Genomic DNA, 21,520 nt, shown 5'->3' with positions numbered 1-21,520 from the left:
TAGCTGTCTACTCAGCGCATGTACTGTTATGACCATGAATATCCTTCCCACTGTGCATGTCTCCCTATTCACACAAGTAAAGGATAGGAGACTCACAAAGGAAGTGAATTGCTATGTATAGATATTGGAGTGAATTTGTAGCAAATTTGTAGAAATAACACAATATCAAGTGGATTTTTTTTTCTAATAAATCCATATCCGACCGAGTACGCCTAATTGCGTCTCTTGAGGCCTTCGAAGTTGCCAACATAGAACAGGTTTTGCCACTCCGATTTAAGCAAAGCGCCTGCAATGTCCGTCAACCAGCCATACGTAACTTTTCTACTAATTGCCTAGCACCGTAGCTTCGGCCTGCAACAGTGTTAATCTCATGGGCTCAAAACGGTCCCTAAAATGTTGACTAGAACAATAACAATATGATTTTTGTAAATTTGAATGAGAATTGGACAATCTACACAAAATTTGGAACCGACCAGTCAAAATGGCACCTTTCTAGCACTTGTAGTTTTCGAGATCACGTTGTCAAAAGGATTGGGACAAACACACAAACCTAGCATTTTAATATATACTAGCTGAACCTGCGTTCTCTACACAGCGCATCATTCACATATGAGCATGAATCTCCTTGCTATTCCTCACATCTGTACATGTCCCTTTAGAGATACAAGGGAAAAACGTGTTGATAAAAATCGACAAGTGATACCGTAAAGGGGAGATTTTTTAGATTACTTTTTCAATATCTCGCACCGTTTGCAAGATTTGAACCTACTTCCGGTTGGAATTTTTAATTCATGTATGATCAGTTTTCTTTCTTCTTGCATGCAGTATGTAATAAGCAAATACATTACACACACACAATTAATTATGTCAATGATATATGGTGTTCATTGGGCAAAATACTCTAAACAATAAAGATTCGACTTAGACTGGAGAAATGGTTATCCTTCGTTTTCCATTATAATTTGGCCATGAAAGAAATGTCTGAGAGGTATGCAACCCATGTATACAATTATGTTGTGTTGGAATATATAATGCGTAGGATATGATGCTTTACTTTTTTTTTTTTTTTTAATTTCAACACTTCCAGTGTACCCGTAAAAATGTAATAAAGAAATAATGGCCATGTTTTTTTTATTTCCAATTGGAACTGGATAATCTACGCAAAATTTGCAATCGATCAGTGAAAACGTCATCTTTCTAGAGCCTGTAGTTTCCGAGATCTCACTGTCGAAAGGATTGGCCACAAACATATAGTTTAAAAGAACTCCAAAGAAGGCTGCACAATTCATTTGCATTGAAGTTGGAGAAGGTTTATTAAAATAAAAAGCCTTTGAACAATAATTTGAAAAGAAATAAATTTTTTGAAAAGATCTATTTAAATAATTCTTTTTTAAAGTACACATATTTGAAAATATATGTATTTGTTGAACGTGAAATCACAAATAACCGTAAATCAATGTGTTGAAATCAAAAGTTACAGGTTGGAGCTGAGGCATTTTTATTGCTATTGTTGCATTTTAATAGATAGATAATGTGCTGGGAACAGCAAGATAATAATTACTTACGATCAGATAAATATTATTAACTTTCAGGTTTTTCATAAGTATTACAAGCAACAATTGATTTCGATCAAATTTAATTCAAAGGAGAAATTAAGAAAAAAAATTCTTACAAAATTCTCTACAGATCAACGTTAGAAAAAAAAAATTGAGACTGCATGCACAGAAAGAGAGTGATAAACTAAATTATGCATAAAGTAAAGAGAGTGATAAAGAAAATTATGCATAAAGTATAGAGAGTGATAAAGTAAAAATGTAATGCTGAATGTAAATAAAATTTAGAATGACAAGCAATAACGCTTTTCTTTGTTTGATTCTTTTCGCCAATAATATGGAATGTTAGATTTGAATACGGTTTTCAATAAAACACAGAGAATTACATTGTTTCAAAATAAATCAATTAAAAAAAAAATCATAAATTGGACACTATTCTAACGCGTTCAGGAACTTTAACGACCATCTCACTCACTTGAAATCTCGATTCCTGACTATTCATTGCATTTTCAAGGTTTCAGCTCTTGCCTTATTCAGTAAAGATAAAATTAAGAGTAAATTACTAAAACTTTTAAGTAAATATAAAAGAAAAGACTCACCGCAGAAGAGTAATGAGGGCACACATTGTCTTGTTTGCTCCTGTCATTCGTCAAATGGTGGAGTTATGTTGTGTGTTCCTTTTATTTGGGAATAGATGGTTCACGTTGATGTTTTTATTGTTATTGTGGCAGCATTAAGTATATTGTAAGGATCCCCACCTTTCAGTGCGAGCATATGTTATCCACATAACACGTGCTATTATTTATAAACAGCAGTACAGCAGACGATACAAGTAAAACCAGGAAGATACGAAGCCAGCACGACAGTACCCCAGGAGGAATGAGCCACTCAGAAATCAGTTATAAAAATGGACCCGAAGAGGGAAGAAGTTTCAGTTGACCACTGATCGCTTAACCTACACTTGCTCCAGAGGTCGCCCTGGACGAAGGAGTACTATCTTGCCTAAATCCCTGGAGGCTGCCATGAGCTAAGAGGATTCCTAACTACAAGCTGAACCTCCGGACGCTGCCATGAACTAAGGAGGTTACCGAAGTACCGTATCCTGAAATCCCTGCAAGACGCCCTGGAGGCCGCTATGAGCTAAAGGGTTCCCGTATAGAACATTTTCTTTCTTCACCTCATCCTCACTTGCATAAGGAAGATTTTGATATATTCTCTTTGTAGGTACAAAGACTGTTTTGTAAGATTTTATAAAATAAATTAGGTGAAGGGCTAAAATCCCGGACTGTTATTGTCTCTACCTAACGGACATTGCAATATTTTTTAATCAGTCTCCCGCTTATTATTTAGCCAATTCTACCTACGTTAAATTTTGATTGTTTTAAAAGAATAAACGAATTCTGAGTATAAGGCGTGACTTCAAATAAAATTCTAAGTCTACAATAGTGTTGGATTTCATTTAAACGTTCCAAAAGATCAGAAACTTGGTGTTTTGTTTTTGAATATCTAAGATTATTGTGTCACATACTTTTAAATTTCTTTTACTGACACCAGCATAAGCCTCCAAGAAGCTGCATTTTATCTCATTGTCTCTTAGGATTATTAGGATCTGTGTAATAGCTCTTAAGTTGACTAATACTTTTTTTTTTTTTTTTTTTTTTTTTTTTTTGTTAAAGCTTTTGAGATATTTCAATGTTGAGCAATGAACGCTCTAACACTGAGCCACCGCAGCCCTACATATGTTCGTTTGCTTATCACAAACTATACACAAGAGAAAACGATTAATCTGATTATACTCTTCTTATTTATAAATAATGTTAAAAGTTGAAACTATCACTAATATCTCCTACAATGAAATAAAATATAAGTACCTTTCTCGTTTAGGCTGTACTACTTTGGCCACCTTGGCATAGCGATCCATTGCTCTTACCCACATACAAATGGATTTGCAAGCTTTGGATACTTTAGCCACCTCAACTGGTACAAACTTCGGATTTTCTATGTATGGTTTTATTTTCTTTAGAAGAGCATCTGAAATTTCATCTTTCTTATAATTAAATAATCTATTCAAGAAGTCTGCTCCACCAAGGACGGCCTTTGCTGAATTCCAGTCTGTTCTGAAATGATTACATAACACACACATGAGTATTAAAATTGATATCGTGTGGTTGATTTTATGTTCCTTAAAAATATTCTGACATTAATAATGTTACAAAATGTTAATATACGGTACACAAAATCTATACACATATATGACTATCAGTGGCGTATTTAGGATCTTATTTCGGGGAGGGCTTGAGAACCAGTAAGAAACATTTGTGTTGTACGTATAATGCAAAAAAATAATAATAAAATTATTTCGGGGAGGGGGGCTTGAGCCCGATAGCCAGCCCCCTAAATACGCCACTGATGACTATGCTTCTCTTCGCTAACACACATTCAAGCACTTGCAGTTGGGCACGATTTCTTTTTGTATTGTCATCTCAAAGAATGTAACCATTTTAGATAACGTAGATTCTACTGAGCTGGAAACAAGACTGATGAATAGATCAAAGCTTTTATTAAAGGGAAGGCTGATCAACTGACAAGCCGGCATTTCAATCCTCCTCGAACCACTGCTTCCCCAATGAAACCTTTATCTGTATAGACAGATGGATGTAAATATGTGGACACCCGTAATGTCATCATGGCAATAGAGTTTTGTTTCCCAGTCCAGTGAAGACCATTAATGTCATCTCCTTGAATATTTATCATAAATAAATCCCAACATTATTTATCTTGTTCTTCTTCTTCTTCTTCTTCTTTCTGTTTTCATTATTAAACAAATATGAACAGTGAAAATTTAGCTGTCTTTCCTGGCAGCATTTTCAAGACATTTCATTTATTGTGTAAATCTAGCTGCTTCTCGAACGACAATGGGAGAGAAGAAAGTACGGCGGTCGTTAAAAAAAAAATCGAATCGAGATTTCAATTAATTTACACGTTTCTTGGCCCCTATATGTCGAAAAAGGGATTTTTGGATGTTGTTAGCTGTCTATTCGTCCCGATGTACATACACTCGCCTTGAAATCATACCGTTCAACGTATGTGGATCAAATTTGTGGATCAATATCTTGGATAATCAAAGTATGTGGATTAATATTTTGTATATTGTTATTTTATAATTTAATGTTTATGTATTTTTATGTATATTCTTTAATATATTGAATATACCCAATATATTAATTTTCTTCTTTCTTTAAATAAATAAATAAAATAAATAAATAAATAAATTTTAAACTTAAGGCTTTTTATAAGATTATCCAGGGGAAGTTTTCGAATTTTCTTCCTTCCCTAAAAGTCATAGTAATTTACTGAAGGGTGAAAGCAAAATCTTGCAATTTTTTGTACTGAAACTCCTGAATAGATTATAGAGTCAATATCGTGTGCATGTTCACATATGATTCCGTAACGCGTAGACCAATTAATATATCTATATATATGGTCACTAAATTACTGGGGTAAAGAAAATTGGAAAAATTAATAACCTTAAAAGAAAATAACAGGATTCAAAAACGTACTATAATAATAATAATAATAATAATAATAATAATAATAATAATAATAATAATAATAATAATAATAATAATAATAATAATTTATTTATTTATTTATTATGAGAAATTGCGACCACAGCCGAAGCCATAATGGTCATATATACAATTATATACAATGGAATATTACAGGGAAAAATACAACAAAACAAAAAAAAATTAAAATACATGAAATCATGACAATCAAGAAAAGCAAAGGAAAAAACATTAACACAAGTTTAATTCAAACTAAATTACAAAATAAAATTACAAACATATCCTCATTTCAATAAAGATTCAATCAAGTAAGATGTATTACTAAAAATTTACATAAGTAGATTATGAAATAAACAAATTTAAAAAAAAATTAAAACACATGAACAAATATACACCATATAGGTAAAAAAAAAGAAAATTCAATAGACAATATACAAAAAAGGGTTAAATTAGGTATTTTAATTAAATATAACAATCCAAAAACTGTTTTCTAAGCGCCAAAAAATTCGAATCAAGAAAATCAATTTTGAGTGACTTTTTGTTTATGTTGTCAACACAAATAAATAATGGCGAACCAACTAAATTACTATTACACAATATAGGACGGTAAAGCCTAGATTTATACAAGGGAACTTTAATAAACAAATATTCAATTAAGTTCAGTTTCGCATGTATTATATCATGAATAAATTTAATTTGCCTTAAATTACGACGAACTTCGAGAGCAAGTAAATCCAATCTAGCGAGAATCACCCTATTGGGCAGATCATATAGTTTAAATTTATATTTTAACCAGGCCAGGAAGGAAATCTGGACTGACTCCAAAACTTGAGTAATACTAATGAGGTTACGGTTCCAAATCAAGCTAGCAAATTCCAAGTGGGAACGTACATATGCACAATATAAAATTTTGCAAGTTGTAATATCCTTAAAATCTCTAGCAGCCCATTTGATGAGTCCCAGATTCCTTCTAGCCTTGGAAACCATGGTTGAAACATAATGGTCAAAAAGTAATTTAGAATCAATCATAACACCTAAATCTTTGTTAATTGAAACAGGTTGTATTCTATACTGATTTATTGAATAAGAAAAATACGATATATTCGTTTTCCTGGAGAACGCTATACTTTTTGTTTTATTCATGTTTAATGGAAGTAAATTTTGTACAGACCATTGGTAAACTGAGGTAATATCAGCTTGTAATTTAAGATGATCCTGATTACAAGTTATTTCAGAAAATATCTTGAGATCATCAGCGTACAGTAAAAAAGGACATTTCAAATAATTACCAATATCATTCACATATATTAAAAATAATAATGGACCCAAATTGGATCCTTGAGGGACACCCGAAGAAATCTTGAAAACAGATGACTTAGAACCCATATATCTAACTACGAATTTACGATCAAATAAGTAAGAAGCGAACCAGTGAATCAAGGATTTGGAAATTTCAAAGAAATGAAGTTTATTAAGAAGCTTATGATGGGATATTTTATCAAAGGCTTTAGCAAAATCAAAATAAATAGTATCAACTTGACCACGTTTATATACAACAGGAGAAACCAAGGTCAGAAATTTATTCAAATTTAGTTCAGTTGATTTACCCTTTAAAAAGCCATACTGTTCAGGTATAATAGAATGTTCAACAGAACTATAAAGATAATTGTAATTAAGCTGATCAAAAATTTTTGGTATTACATCAAGAATAGAAATAGGTCTATAATCAGTTACAGACCTACCATCAGTTTTTGGAATTGGAGTAACAACAACAGTTTTCCATACACTAGGATAGAAACAAGATGCTAAACTCCAATTAAACAATGATGTCAAAATTGGTGCAATTATATCGGATATACCTTTTATTATAAAAATCGGAATTAGATCAAGACCTACAGAAGCTTTAGCATTTAAAGATTTAATAACATCTATTACCTGTTTAGTAGAAAAAAATATTTGATCACTACAAAATTGACTGGCCATAAAAGTAACATTATTATCATTCACATTAATATCATCTTTATGATAAACAGCTGCAAAATGTTTAGCCATGGCTTCAGATATCAATTGAGGGTCGGAAAGAAATTCGTCATCGACTAATATTGCCTTATGTCCATCTTTACCATTTATTTTATTACTTGTATACTTCCAAAATCTTTTGGGATTATTTTTTAAACTATTCTCAATCTTATTATAATATTTAGTTTTATCAATAATAAGTTGCTTCTTAAAATCAGAACGAAGTTTAGAGAAAATATTATAATCTTGAAGAGATTGGGTTCTTTTATACTTTTTATGAGCATTATTCTTTTTTTTTAAGCAAATAAATTAAATTACGAGAATACCATCTCGGATACTTAGAAATTGATTTGGTTACTAGAGGAACATTGTTTCTGATTGCATTCAATATAACATCGTTAATATTTTGAGCAACAAGATCAATATCTGTATTCAACAAAATATTGGCCCAGGGGAACCCTTCAATTTCTTTATATAAAGAAAGATAATCACCCTTTTGATATAACAAAAAGCTATCTCTAGGTATCTCACGTATAAGAGATAATAATTTAACAGTAATCTCAATCGGATCATGATACTGATCGGGCGGAACCAGAGATACTACTGAATTATTAGATTGAACATAAGTGTTGTACAAAATTAAATCAAGACCAGATGTTCCTGAAACAACGTTCAAATTCATATCATCTAAAAAATTAAATAGGATTTTCGCCTTGGTTTTAGAATAATAGTTTATATCGTTTGATAGATTTCTATTCGTCCAGTCCACTTTAGATATATTAAAGTCACCAATAATCACTACTTCATAGTTCAAAAAGTTCACTTTGGAAACAATATAATTAAGATAATTCGTAAAACTTGTGACAGAATAAGTTGGATGAAAATAACAGCATGCAACTAATAATTTTTTCCCATTGGACGTGTCAATCTCAATCCAAACACACTCAATTTCAGATTCCAAATCAAATCTCCTTTGACAATTTATATTTGTTTTAACAGCTAGCAAAACACCACCACCTCTACTACACTGATCGATAGTATAATTCCTATCAGAGCGAAAACATTTGTAAGTTTCAGGGAAATAATCATCAGTATGTTGTTTATAATTAAACCATGACTCAGTTACAGCAATAATATCAAAAGAACAATCAGCAACAGAAGAAAAAAATATATTACTTTTAGTTCTAAGCCCTCGAACATTTTGATACAAAATATGGACTTCCATATTGAACTAGTTATTGTTATTAACATTATTAATTGGATTTTCAGAATTAGTTGTTAAAAGTTTGCCATAAAATGGACCAATTAATATGCCACTGGGCCAAATCATGGGATCATTAATAATCCCAAAGTCAGATTCAAACACTTCAACATGAAAAGAAGCGTAAGTATCGTACTTAGTTTTTAATCTAGTACATTTGACATAGGTTACATTTCTATCACTCACAATAGACTCAACGTCACTTTCTTTTACTGATGGATCAAATCTAGTAACAAATAATGCCCTTTTTCTACTTTTAGCAACCAAATCAATTTTATCAGTACCACTACCAGAAGTCAACTTACGTTGATTTTTATGTAAGCCAGTACTCAAATTCCCTCTATTATCTGTCTCTCTTGGTCTTTTATTCTCTAATCTCCTTCTATTACGTGAAATAACTTGAACCCATTGATCTTTGTTCGCATAATAATAATAATAATAATAATAATAATAATAATAATAATAATAATAATAATAATAATAATAATAATAATAATAATAATAATAATAAATGTTTAAAAGGAGAAAATAATTCATTTCTATTATCTATAAAAAAATTTAAGTTGTGCCAGGCCAAATAAATTAATACCTAATATAAAGTTAGTTTTAATGATAATTTTATGTGATCTAAGCAAAGAACACCTACTTTAAGGGAGAGGGTGTATGGCTGTTTGGGGAAGCGGACTGTGTAGCGTAGTGGTTAACTCATCGGCACGGTACGCCGAAGTTCCCGGATTCGCGTCGCGGTCCAGTTATCCACTTTTTCACTCTTTGTACATCATTGAATTAGTACCAACAAAGGATATGGTGAGTTAAAAATTAGTTTGTTTTCTCCATTTATTAATACATAATAATTATTAAATGCTACACGATTTTTAAATTCTAAAATAACTTGACACGCCTTATGGGACTATGCGATACAGCTGTGCGTCGCGATAACCGATTGGAAATCACTGGTTTAATGAAGTTATATCTTACAAATCACTGCATTTTATCCGTTCAAAATCATTCATTAAAGCAATGAAAATACTGAGATTGTAAAATATAAAAAACATGAGCTACTTACTTTTCCCCTAGAAGTATACATACTGCTTCCAAAACATACTTCACCAAATCAGGAGGCTTTACAAAAGCTCTAACTTCAGTTATGTCTGCTTTGTCTAAGGAATTCAGCGCCTTAATAGCCTCTTCCATTACAGGAAGAGTCTCGTCCAAGTCACGTTGTGCATCAGCAGCTATAGCTTGAGTTTCTTCAGCTTTCGCCTAGGAAACAAGATTACAAAAATATATTATTGGTTTGAGCTCAAGTACCAAATTAAGTGCAAAGAATATACAGGATAATGTTGCACTCAACAACACTTGAGAAAAGTAAAGTCTTAGCTTGTATTAGCGTCGAGCAGGGCAGAACAAAGATGTGTGTTGAAGCGGAAATACTAGAGATGATGCAAATTGGGAAGCCTCTTTAAATTTCAAAGAGGCCAAACTGTGGGTATACTGCTAGTTGATGCAAGTGCATCTAAGGTGGGTTAGACCCATCGCGAGAAATTGTGTCCACAGTGATGGCGTCTATAGAACTCATCACAAAACCCAATATTGAGACAGAAGAGACATTTCAGTGACAGGGATCGCCGAGCATTAAAGAGTATTGTCACTAACAAAAAATTTTAATGCGGAACTTAACCAGCACCTGGAACAGCCTATTCCAACAAGGAAAGTTCAAAGCGAGTTGCATAATCTGATTACCCGCGGTTGGGTTACGATTTCCGAGCTGATGAACAACTCTAGCGCGAAGAAAATGGTACTGGAAACATGTAAAGTGGGCCTCTGAGGATTGGAAACGCGCAATATGGTCTAATGCATTTCTTTCAACTTCTTTCCAACAGCAGGCTGTTTATGTATAGCAGATGACCAAAGATCCTTGTGTTCCAAACTCTCCTCTCTACCGTGAAACATAGCATTGGCTATCTGAGCCTGTAGGGAGCAGTTTCTTAGTATTACGTGAATCCTGTGATTACCTTCATAGGACGCATTACTGCCGTGGTTATGTGGGCAATTTAGGTGACCACGTGCATCCCATGGTCCAAGTGGTTTTTTTTTTTTTTCGGCCAATGATGCAATTTTTCCACATGAAAATGTGTCAATTGACACAGCTGGAATTGTTAAGACGTGGTTTCACAAACACCGGGTGAAACACAGCTCCTCTGTCCCACATAATCATCAGATCTCAAAATTATTGAACACATTTAGTCAGATCTGGAGCTCAGAGTACGGAGCAGATATCCTCTTTCATCCTCGGTGAAGGAATTGCGTGCTATACTGCATGACGAATGGAACAATATTCCTTTGGAAACCATTCATGACTACCTCCGTTCCGCGACTAAAAAGAGCTGTTCTCTACGTTAACGGTGGTTCTACACCGTATTATCCAGGAAAATTGCATTTGCTTCAAATGTTTCCATTATTTTAATAACTGAAACTATGTATTCTGAACTAAGTGTATTGAGTCACAATTAATGACATAATGCCTTATGTACAAACATCTCTGAATTGTATTGTGTTTATTAAAGCTTGAGTTGGTTATAATTTTCGGTTGTTATTTTATGATATCTTAAGAAGTACATATGCCTTCTCTGCAAGCATTAACAAATTTTACTTATGCATGCCATAGGATACATATTGAATAAATAAATAGAATTTCTTACCTGTATCCGGTTCAACATTATTATTAAACCATTTCAATATGCTTTGGTGACTTCTTCAGTAATCCAAAATCTAGTTATACAGCAAACTCATGAAATGGGTGTTCTGTATATATTGTATTTTCCTAGTGGAGTTAATGAGGTGCAGTTCATCGAAAACAAATCACAAGAAATTACAGAAAAATGAACGATCACTTTATAACACCTTGTAAAAAGAATCCTTCATGCAAGGTGAGTTCTTCTTTATAATGACTACTTTCTGTGCTCAATCTACTTTCTCCTTGAAAACTTTCTGGAACTTATGTTTTATTAAACAAGAACGTCAAATGCCAGTTCCAATCTACAACAAAAATTCCAAAACAACTAATGATCCCTTTCTGCACTTAAGCCTCACTAATCTCGATGAATGGTAAAAGTCACTTTGATATAAATTAGTAGTTTTAGAGAATTATTTTGAAAGCCAGAAATTGACTTTCCACGAAAACTTTAGACTCTATCTACATTCTAGCAGAAATCCACTAACCACAATTCAACCAAACTTCTTCTTAAAAGTAAATATAAAAGAAAGAGAGCTGATTTAATAATAACCGGATACTAAAGATAAGAAATTCTATTCACTGACAAATTGGTATTATTTTCATTCACTTAACTATTATTATCAATGATGATAATATTTACTGTATATAGCTAGAATCAATGTCAGAATTGATGAACAAAATATTTCCTAAATTCAAAACGTCTGTACATGACCGCCATACAGAGGTGTAGCCACGAGGGATAAATGGGAGCCAGGCCTTTCAAACGATCTCTCCCTCCCTTAAAAGAGGTTCGTTGGTTATGTGTTTATTAAACTTACATTTAATACTTACAGCAAATAAAGAATGCTTATAAACGAATACGAAAGATTAGAAATAATAATAATAACCACGTTAACATGTTAAAATAATTAAAACAAATTATCCATTTGGTTACTCTGATTTGCCTAACTGGATACATACAATTGCAAATTTATTAATTATAACGACTCACCAAGGGTAGTCGTCAACCTGGTTCGATCGTTGATATATACAAATCTCGAGTGGTAGTAGTCTTTAATAATTATATACTATCGTTCTCATCATTTATATAAAAATGATAACGTCGATAAACAGTGCTAAAAATGGTTTATTAGTTGATATACTTTATAATATATTTTCCTTAACACTGTCAAGCACACAAACTTGCTGACTCGGTATCCATAACCATGTACATAGCAACAACTATCCCATAATAATATATTACATATCTTAAAAACATTCTTCTTCTGTTATTATTAAATTAACATTCTATGAAGTATAGTGCATATGTATGAGCACTTTCTGCCCAAGGTACAGGTAATTATTACACTATCCAAAGTATTTTGTTATATAAAAATGTCGCCCGACAAATGGACTGAATATAAAAGTCATAAGCGAGTTTGGCTTTTATGTTCAAGAACCACTGGTCCGTTTACAATACTGTTCTTACATTGCATATGTCCATCACATTTTGATCGCACCTCATATATATTTTCATTACATTTCATATATATATATATATATATTTATAACAAATATTACACTTCATCAATACTTATTTTTAATTACATTCATTATATTATTATTATATTTTCTTATTAAAAATATCGTCGCTCATTTATTTAATCGTTGAAGGGTGCGAATTCAAAAATCGTAAGGGACAAACATGAGTTACAAATAGTCAGGGCGCATTATATGATAATCATTTTAGGTGATATTTTAAAATAAACATTAGATTAATAAGGCATCACAACATAGAAGAATCTCATTCAAGATAGTTGTCGAATATTTAGTTTTATAGAATAGATCTTCTTCTTAACATAATCTTTGACAGTTAAGTTTTTTTACACAAATCAATCTAATATAAATAACCTTTGCTTTTAATCATTTATGAATCGAATTATAATTCTTACATATATTAAAAACATTTGAGAATTATCATTGATTAATGAGAATTAAAGAGAATTAAATTGAATAAAAATAAAATAAATGTTCATGAAAATCTATAACTGATATGAATTTAACTTAATTTCATTAACGGTAATCAGGTTACATTCATACTTGCATATGAATTTAATAAGGTACATTGTACTGCACAATCATTATTATGTCCCGTATTATTGTTCTGTACAGGAATTACTTCAATACCTGGATCCGGATGTGAAGTGCCATCTCTTGATCTCCAATTATGTCTATCCGCGTAGTTTGCTGTATTCCTAGAATTTCGCCATACATTCGGTCTATTTTTAAACCTATTTTGATTATATGGTCTAACATATGGATTGCTACGATTAATTAGGTTAGGCGGATTCCCTACATAACTGTCTATTTTGCTCGTTTTGACTGCTAGAATTTACTCGGCTTAGGTTATGTTCCGTATTGTTCACACTTCGGATATTCAAATTCCGAACAGGCACAAAATGATCTGAATTATTCTTATTTTTACCCATTCCTGCTTGTTGATTCATAGCATGGTATTGAGTTTCATAGCATTGGACAAGCATTAATAAATGGTTGAAACTCATACACTGTGTGGAAAATAAGATCTGTTGTAACTTAAATGGAAGCAAATTTCGAATTGATGCTATTATTCTCGATTCCGATTGCAATGGATTAACGACCTTTAATTCGTTGTATGTATTTACAACAAACTCTACAACAGATTTATGCAATCGAGGATTGAAGTGTTGATTTCTAATAGTGGCATCTCTATTTGCCAGCAAAAAGTCATTTTCATAATTCGCGATCAATGCCGCTTTGAATTCATCATATGTGCTGATGTGATCACGTACTGCTTTAAACCATAGTGAACAAGGTGGGAGTAATACATGAGGGATTAATTTCATATATTGTGATCTATCTATACACATTATATTACACTCATCCTGGAATTTCTCTAAGAAAGAAGTAGCATTCTCGTTACACTTACCACTGAATTTACTCATGGCTCGTATTTCACTCATCTTAACACTTAATTTTACCTTCCTTTTATCATTCCATGTACCCATTGGGTGACAGTTCCTATTCATGACGTGATGTGTCGTTACACCATCTATGTTTCGTCCATCTGTACTCTTCGGATGACTTTCTTCTAAAATGATATCCTCATCAGATACTGGCGAAGGTGGGTTCCTCTCTGGTGAGTGTGGAAACTCCAAGCGACCATCACACGGGTTATTGTAGTATGTGTGATCCTTAACCTGTAGCATTCTAATTTCTTCCTGTAACGTAGCTAACAATTGCGTGTTTGTACGTATGTTGTTAGCATTACTGATGACTTGGATCTTTTGTTGTTGAACAGAAGATTCGGTTACTTCTAAATCCTTTTTTATATTACTGATTTCTTGGCTCAGGTGGTTGTGATTACTCTGGCATTGCTCCGATATTCCTTTTAATTTTTCCTCGAACTGCGAGGTGATATCGCTCATCGTCTGGATAATTAATTGTTTTGTTTCATCCGACTTCTGTTCCATTCGTTTGCTTAATTCCTCATATTGTTTGTTAGATTCATCAGACTTCTGTTCTATTCGTCTACTTAATTCTTCAGAGTTATGCTTCATCGTCTGCTTTAACTCAGTAGACATCTGCATCAATTGCTGCTGTAATACTAGCAAGATTCGATCTTCTGATGATGTCATTTCTGGTGCTACATTATGTTCACCATTGTCACTATTATGGGATTCCTTTTCCATTGTTTCATTGTCCATTTTTCTTATAATTGTTCTACCACTTCGTAATATGGTCAAATTTGTATTCATTAACTATATGACAAAAAGTAAATTCAACCTTACTCTGCTTCGGGATGTGAATTTGCGGTAGGTCCCGGGTGAGGTAAACCAAAATTTTTATAACGACTCACCAAGGGTAGTCGTCAACCTGGTTCGATCGTTGATATATACAAATCTCGAGTGGTAGTAGTCTTTAATAATTATATACTATCGTTCTCACCATTTATATAAAAATGATAACGTCGATAAACAGTGCTAAAAATGGTTTATTAGTTGATATACTTTATAATATATTTTCCTTAACACTGTCAAGCACACAAACTTGCTGACTCGGTATCCATAACCATGTACATAGCAACAACTATCCCATAATAATATATTACATATCTTAAAAACATTCTTCTTCTGTTATTATTAAATTAACATTCTATGAAGTATAGTGCATATGTATGAGCACTTTCTGCCCAAGGTACAGGTAATTATTACACTATCCAAAGTATTTTGTTATATAATAATTATAAAGAAGATACTATTACATAAAACAACTGTGCCTGAGCTTGATATGTATACCATTTAGACTCAAATAAACGCAAAGTCAAAAATAGACCTCCATGAACAATAATTATTCCCTTGTGAATAATTTATTCGTACATTCCCTACATCCTGTGATTCTAATTTCACATGCTATTAAGATCCATGTTTCAAGAAGCTAGTATAGTGAAATAATGCTGTATGTATGTATGTGAGAATTATTTATGATGTATGGTGAGTTAATTTGGTTTTAGCATGAAATACTTTTAATTTGTTTTTAGTATGAAAAAGCCCGTCTGTTTCACAAATTGCTGGCTACACCTCTGTTGTCACCATTCTCAACCCACTTTTTCAATCACTAAATTCTTTTAACCCTTTGCCGTTCAATAAGGTAAAACAAAGGATATTAATGACGGATATATCTGCACATGAATCTAGTAAATGTTTTGATTATTAATAACTTATTTCTTGCAATTGTATGACATTTATGTGTAGCTAACTCGGAACGCTTCTTCTTTAATTACAGGGGTCGTCGAAGGAGCCTATGATTTATGTGCTTGCTCTATATGACTGACTCGCTTGGACTGTGAGGAAGAGGAAAATGATATCGAGGAATCCTTACCAAGCGAGAGTGAAACTGAAAGTGGGGTAGAAGCAGGAGAGGAGGGACCGAAATGTTCACAACTTGTGGCACAGCGAATGTGGGGAAAGGGCAGCGTGTTCCTGGTTCTAGGCCAAAATTCACATTCTTACTGGTCTTCCAACAGGACTGAACACCGAAACGGCAACAAACATAACGACAAACTTTTCTCCACAGTGCTTTTATCATTTTTTTTTTTTTTCGTGAAGCTTCATAGCTACGTAGTTACAACTTCATCAGCCAGCACAACTTGTCGCACTTTATCAGCAGCTACTTGATCCACTGCTAAGTTTTTTATTAGCTAAGTGAACAAACAGCGAAGTTACAGTATTCTAAGTAAATAATTCGCGTACCACCGTCAGGTCTTTAAAGAAATCTAGTATCCTTGCCTTTACCGGGACACTTCAATTAGTAAGCAAAGGGTTAAGCATGTGGGGTCCGAGAGTAGCCGAATATTCGAACAAAATTCTTTACTCAAAACAAGTATTTGGGAAACTAATAATCATTCTAATTATTTTAATAACGAATAATTATTCAAATAATTGTTCGAGTATTGAAAATGAATATTCGGGTTTTCCGAAAACCAGACGAAAATTCGAATAATTCTAACACTAGTATACACCTCAGATTCTAAACAGTATCCTACATACAGCAAGATCAAAGGGTTTGAGGATTATTGTGTCCATTACATAGGCTCTGTTTTCCCAATCCAGCGTTTGGTAAATATGTTGTCCAACCAGTGGAGTATGAATCTGCCAAATGAAAAACCCGCATTGATCACAGAGACTTTTCATTATTCTCTATCCTATAACACTATATAGAAAACATATTTTTATTTATAGTTACTATTCTCATTATTACCTTAGCTACAGCTTCATCAGCCAGCACAACTTGTCGCACTTTATCAGCAGCTACTTGATCCACTGCTAAGTTCTTCATTAGTTCTTCAGTGTCTTTGGACTTTTGTTTTAGTTCTGGTTCTAGAGCAGTCAATTCTATTTTCATTGTATCCACAAGGTCATTCGTTTCTAGTAATTTCTGAAGAAAATAATTTATTTAATTATTGCCATCCTATTATTTTATCTAATTATACATAATAGTATTCTCTTCTACAGAACAGTTTAAGTAGGAACGTAGATGAAAGGGTTTTCGCTAAGTGAAAAATAATGCAATTGCAAGTCTGGAAAACTGCAGCTTCCCCGTTAATTCAAGACCAATAATTTGAGTAAAAAAAAAACAGCAATATTTTTTTTAAAGAAATTTCTTCAAAAGCTTAAGAAGTATCCATTTGCAATAGTTGCTTTTTAGATTCAGATATCTTTCAAATTATTTAAATACATGTGGCGTAGGGTGTTGAAAAATTAATCTAATCTTTGCTTTTCACAAATCTAATAGTTAAATTTAATCTCTGTGCTCCGACGAGACAACGAAAGGCAAATCAAACAAGTTAGTATGTTGATGTTTACTGAAAGAAGAAATACCAAAGCATTCCCATAAATAAGTAATAAAGCCCTATGAGTATGTAATGAGAAGTATATTGGAATGACTACATGTAATACAAAATTGAAATCAAATTTCGACAAAAAATTCCCAACCAAACATTTCCAACTAAAACCGCACTTATTTAAAGTTTTTTCCACTATTTGTATGAAAATAAACATTAAATTATTTCATAAATCTAAATCATAAACAGAAGAACCAATCTTCGAAGCATTTACAAATAATAAAAATGAATCATCAAACACAGACTTGGAAATTCTAAACAAATCCTTGCTCAACTTTATCACAAAATCAGAGCGGTAATTTTTCAAAATTTATTGACTACACAATCAACTAGAAACACTTTTCCTATTAGTTTCCATTATCATCCAAAACAAGTTACCACCTTCTGCTTGCAGTTGTATTGATACTGTTTAACAAATTCTGCCATCTGTTTTCAAATTATCCAAAACTTATTCATACGAGTACTCTATCTTATGAAACTTCGTCAGTATTTTTTTAAAAATAAAACCAGTTCTATTAACTTAATAAAATATTGGGCAAAGATAATCATTTTTGATGAAATCTTAAGTACTGGTTTCAATTCGTCTTTCATTTATTATTATTATTATTTTGCATAATAGTAGGTCAGAGAAACTTACCGTCAACCCGTTCTTCACCTTATCCCTAGCAAGCGTTATTTGTGATTGCTGATCTTGTAACATAATCATGAAAAGATTCAGAACTTCTAAATAACTACTAGGAGTGGTGTAATAATATCTTCTCATTTCATCATAGTAGCGATAAGTCATTTTAGTCACACTCTGAAAAATAAGCAGTTTACAAACTTTGGTCTATGAATTAATATCTTCGCGAAATACTTTACATAAAGACTGTATTTCTGTTTCCATCATCACTAAACGTAGTATAAATTAACATGATCAAGTCGTATCAACATTAAAAGAAATCAGAAGTGGAAATTAAGTTATTTTTGCATTTATTTGAAAGGTAGTAAAATACTTTCAAATAAGAAAAAAAAATAAAAAAAAAGACCGGCGTACTTTACTTCTAATATTTATCATTGTCTTTTATACCTTCTGCTCATCTTACTTCTGTATAGGAATTTTATTCAAACCAAATAATAAACTTCAAATAACACAAGCTCTTTGTATTCTAATTTGCATTAAAATTTACTGTGTTAATACGCACAAATGAGATTTAAAAAAAAAAAAGTACATCCTTTCAATAGCAAAAGTGCTTATATTTAAATCAAGATGGTAACACACAAACCACTGCTAAGAATTTTATTACAACACAAAAATTTAATGTCTTTGAATTATCAACTTGCTGTGGATTTGATTTCCCCGTCATCAACTTAAGAAATAAGACTTAATAAGCTAAGTAAAACCAGAAAGGAACATCAGCAGAGATTTTCTTATTTTTCACGTTCGTTCTTGCTTGCTTGCTTGTGAAAAACAGAAATAGCAAAAAGGAAAATAGAAAGACACACAGTTTTGTTGATCTTTTTTCTGTAGTCCGACAAAATATAAGCATCTCGCAAAATGTATCTATTTCTTTCAATTACTTAATAAATTTATTTTGTTTAGAATAAACTATTATTTGCGTCAGTTATTTTGTACTTACTTGTGTAATCCAAGAACTAAAGACTTCTATACTGGTAATATTTCGAAAAACTTCCAACAGGATTAAACCTACGACTCACCTAATTCCTGTGCTTCCTACTAAAATATATTGGATAACGACTTTTTAAAAGCATTATAGAAGGAAATCCATTTCTCATTCCTAGAGAGCTTATCCAACAGTTCAATGCCTTTATATCAATCATTTTCCGCCATCTTCATGAAAGAATTGGAGGAATGAGAATGTGGGAGAAAAAGGAGTACTCCGGGAAAACCCACGGACACGATGTCCAACATTTGCAATTGTGTTGAAAACGATTTCATAATTAAATAAATAGTGTATAAAACTGAAAAATATAACATGCAAACTCACCGAATGAAATATGACACACATTTTTGCTAACTTGTCAGACAATTCAGGATTCTCCAAGCTCATCATAAAACTTTGGGACACAGACAACAAAGCCTCTTCTGGCCACTCGGTGAACCAATCAATGGTACAACAGTTCACTAGTGAAGGAAACATGCGACATCTAGCCCTGAAATAGCATTTAAATTATTTATTGAATACGAATCAATGGATGGCAATTACTGTTTTTCTTTCTTTTGTTGAAGTAACATTAGAATACGTAAACGCTGAAATACAATTTCCGTTAGTAACTGATTAATATTCATAACTTTTAAGTCACAATACTCTTTACGTGTAAATTAAATAGCACAGTGGTACCTCGGCATAGTCTGCTTTGGAATGAGTCCATCCTAGTATACGTCCTGTTTGGATAAGAACAATTTTTCTTGGTATACATCCTTCGTTCGGAATACGACTCGCGTCTAGAATCTGTATAGGTCGAAATAAGTCACAACACCGCGTGGTACCCTGAAATTTTATTGGAAAAAGATTCTCCTTCCTTCCTTCTCTTCACCAACCTAGTAGGCGCTCGGCTCTCCTCAGCAAGGTAAAATGATGTTAAATTGTAACTCATTTCATCTAATTGCTTTTGTATTTATATATTTTAGTATTAAGAAGTGTTTAAATATATTTTATACAACTCCATCAATGTATATTATACCCAACGCCCGCAGGGAATCGAAAATTCGCAGAAACAAAACAATCGCGGAGGATACATATAGTAAGTAACTTTATAACTAAATTTATTTTATTTTTAGTGAATCACGTCCATTGTTTTAAAGGAAATTTATTTATTACCCATTGTCACTTACCTGAAAGCATCACCTGAAGGACTCATGCACATTACAATGTGCAACTTACTCCTTACTCGATTAATAAAGAAGTCGTAAATGGCATCTCTATTTCCTTCCGGAATTCCTGCCGCTTTAGCTGAAGGTCTCGTTCCAATAATAACTCTCTCATATTCATCTGATTCGAAAAGATTTGGTACCTCTCCTATTAACCAGAATAAAAATAATAATTTGTTAATCTTTCTATCAGCAGATAAATCATCTAAACTAAATTTTAAAAAAATAAAACAAATATTAACTTCAAATTTGTTGGACTTAGTTGAATATTATTAATGCAAAAGTTTTATATTTTCAACATAATAATAATAATAATAATAATAATAATAATAATAATAATAATAATAATAATAATAATAATAATAATAATAATAATAATAATAATAATAGAAGAAGAAGAACTAATGTATATTTCAAAAACACAAATATAATTCAATGAGAACCAAATCTCTATAACATGTGAATTATTTTTTACAGTATATATTATTATTTACATTTTAAAAACCAAAGACTAAATTGCTAATCAAAAATCCACTAGAAAAGAAGCTGGTTATATCACTAGTAACTCAACGACTAAACCATCCACCCGGCAAAGGGAGATCGGTCTTCAAGTCCCCGCTAGGGATTACATTTCTCTGAGTTCTACACAAGTGTGTTCCATTTAAAGCAAAATAAATTGTATAGTAAAACTTGGACAGAAAAGTTTCCTGGTTAAAATCTGTATAATTTGGAGACTTTTTGTAAACAGTAGCGGCTCATGAGGAAAAAAGCATACTGGTAATAAGTAAAAGTTTATTGCTACAAGCTAAGAAAAGAAGGTTTCATATAGCCAAAAAGAAATTATACATTAGGTAAGCTTTTTTTCCATAGCTTGTAACGTTAAAATTTAAATATGTGCCGATCTGACTTCCCTTAAGACCCGCCACTGTTTGTAAATAAGAAACATGTCAACGTTTTGGAAGTATGAGGCAAAATGCGTTTAGAAAGCAAATTATTTAGTGCCGTTTGTTACACAACAACATATTAAGAGTTTCGGAATAGGTATCTTTCCAAGACACAATTATACATCTTTTCAAAAAAAAAAATAC

General features: G+C 32.2%; 1 protein-coding gene across 1 annotated transcript in view; it reads right to left on the bottom strand.

Annotated features, from left to right (window-relative positions):
* Positions 1 to 21,520, bottom strand: part of Dhc16F (Dynein heavy chain at 16F) — a 418,273-nt gene that overhangs the window by 107,083 nt on the left and 289,670 nt on the right. Inside the window, exons 45-50 of the mRNA XM_081735970.1 lie at positions 20,397 to 20,580; positions 19,549 to 19,714; positions 18,198 to 18,359; positions 16,918 to 17,094; positions 9,469 to 9,665; positions 3,425 to 3,670 (exon numbers count right to left, since the gene is read on the bottom strand). Of these exons, the coding sequence (XP_081592096.1) occupies positions 3,425 to 3,670; positions 9,469 to 9,665; positions 16,918 to 17,094; positions 18,198 to 18,359; positions 19,549 to 19,714; positions 20,397 to 20,580 (1,132 nt within the window). The remainder of the gene's footprint in view (positions 1 to 3,424; positions 3,671 to 9,468; positions 9,666 to 16,917; positions 17,095 to 18,197; positions 18,360 to 19,548; positions 19,715 to 20,396; positions 20,581 to 21,520) is intronic.

This window comes from Thermobia domestica, chromosome 13 (genome assembly GCF_964235325.1).
Source record: "Thermobia domestica chromosome 13, izTheDome1.hap1.1, whole genome shotgun sequence".
Taxonomy (NCBI): domain Eukaryota; kingdom Metazoa; phylum Arthropoda; class Insecta; order Zygentoma; family Lepismatidae; genus Thermobia; species Thermobia domestica.
Note: the sequence above shows the minus strand (reverse complement) of the source record. Positions and strands in the feature narration are given on the sequence as shown.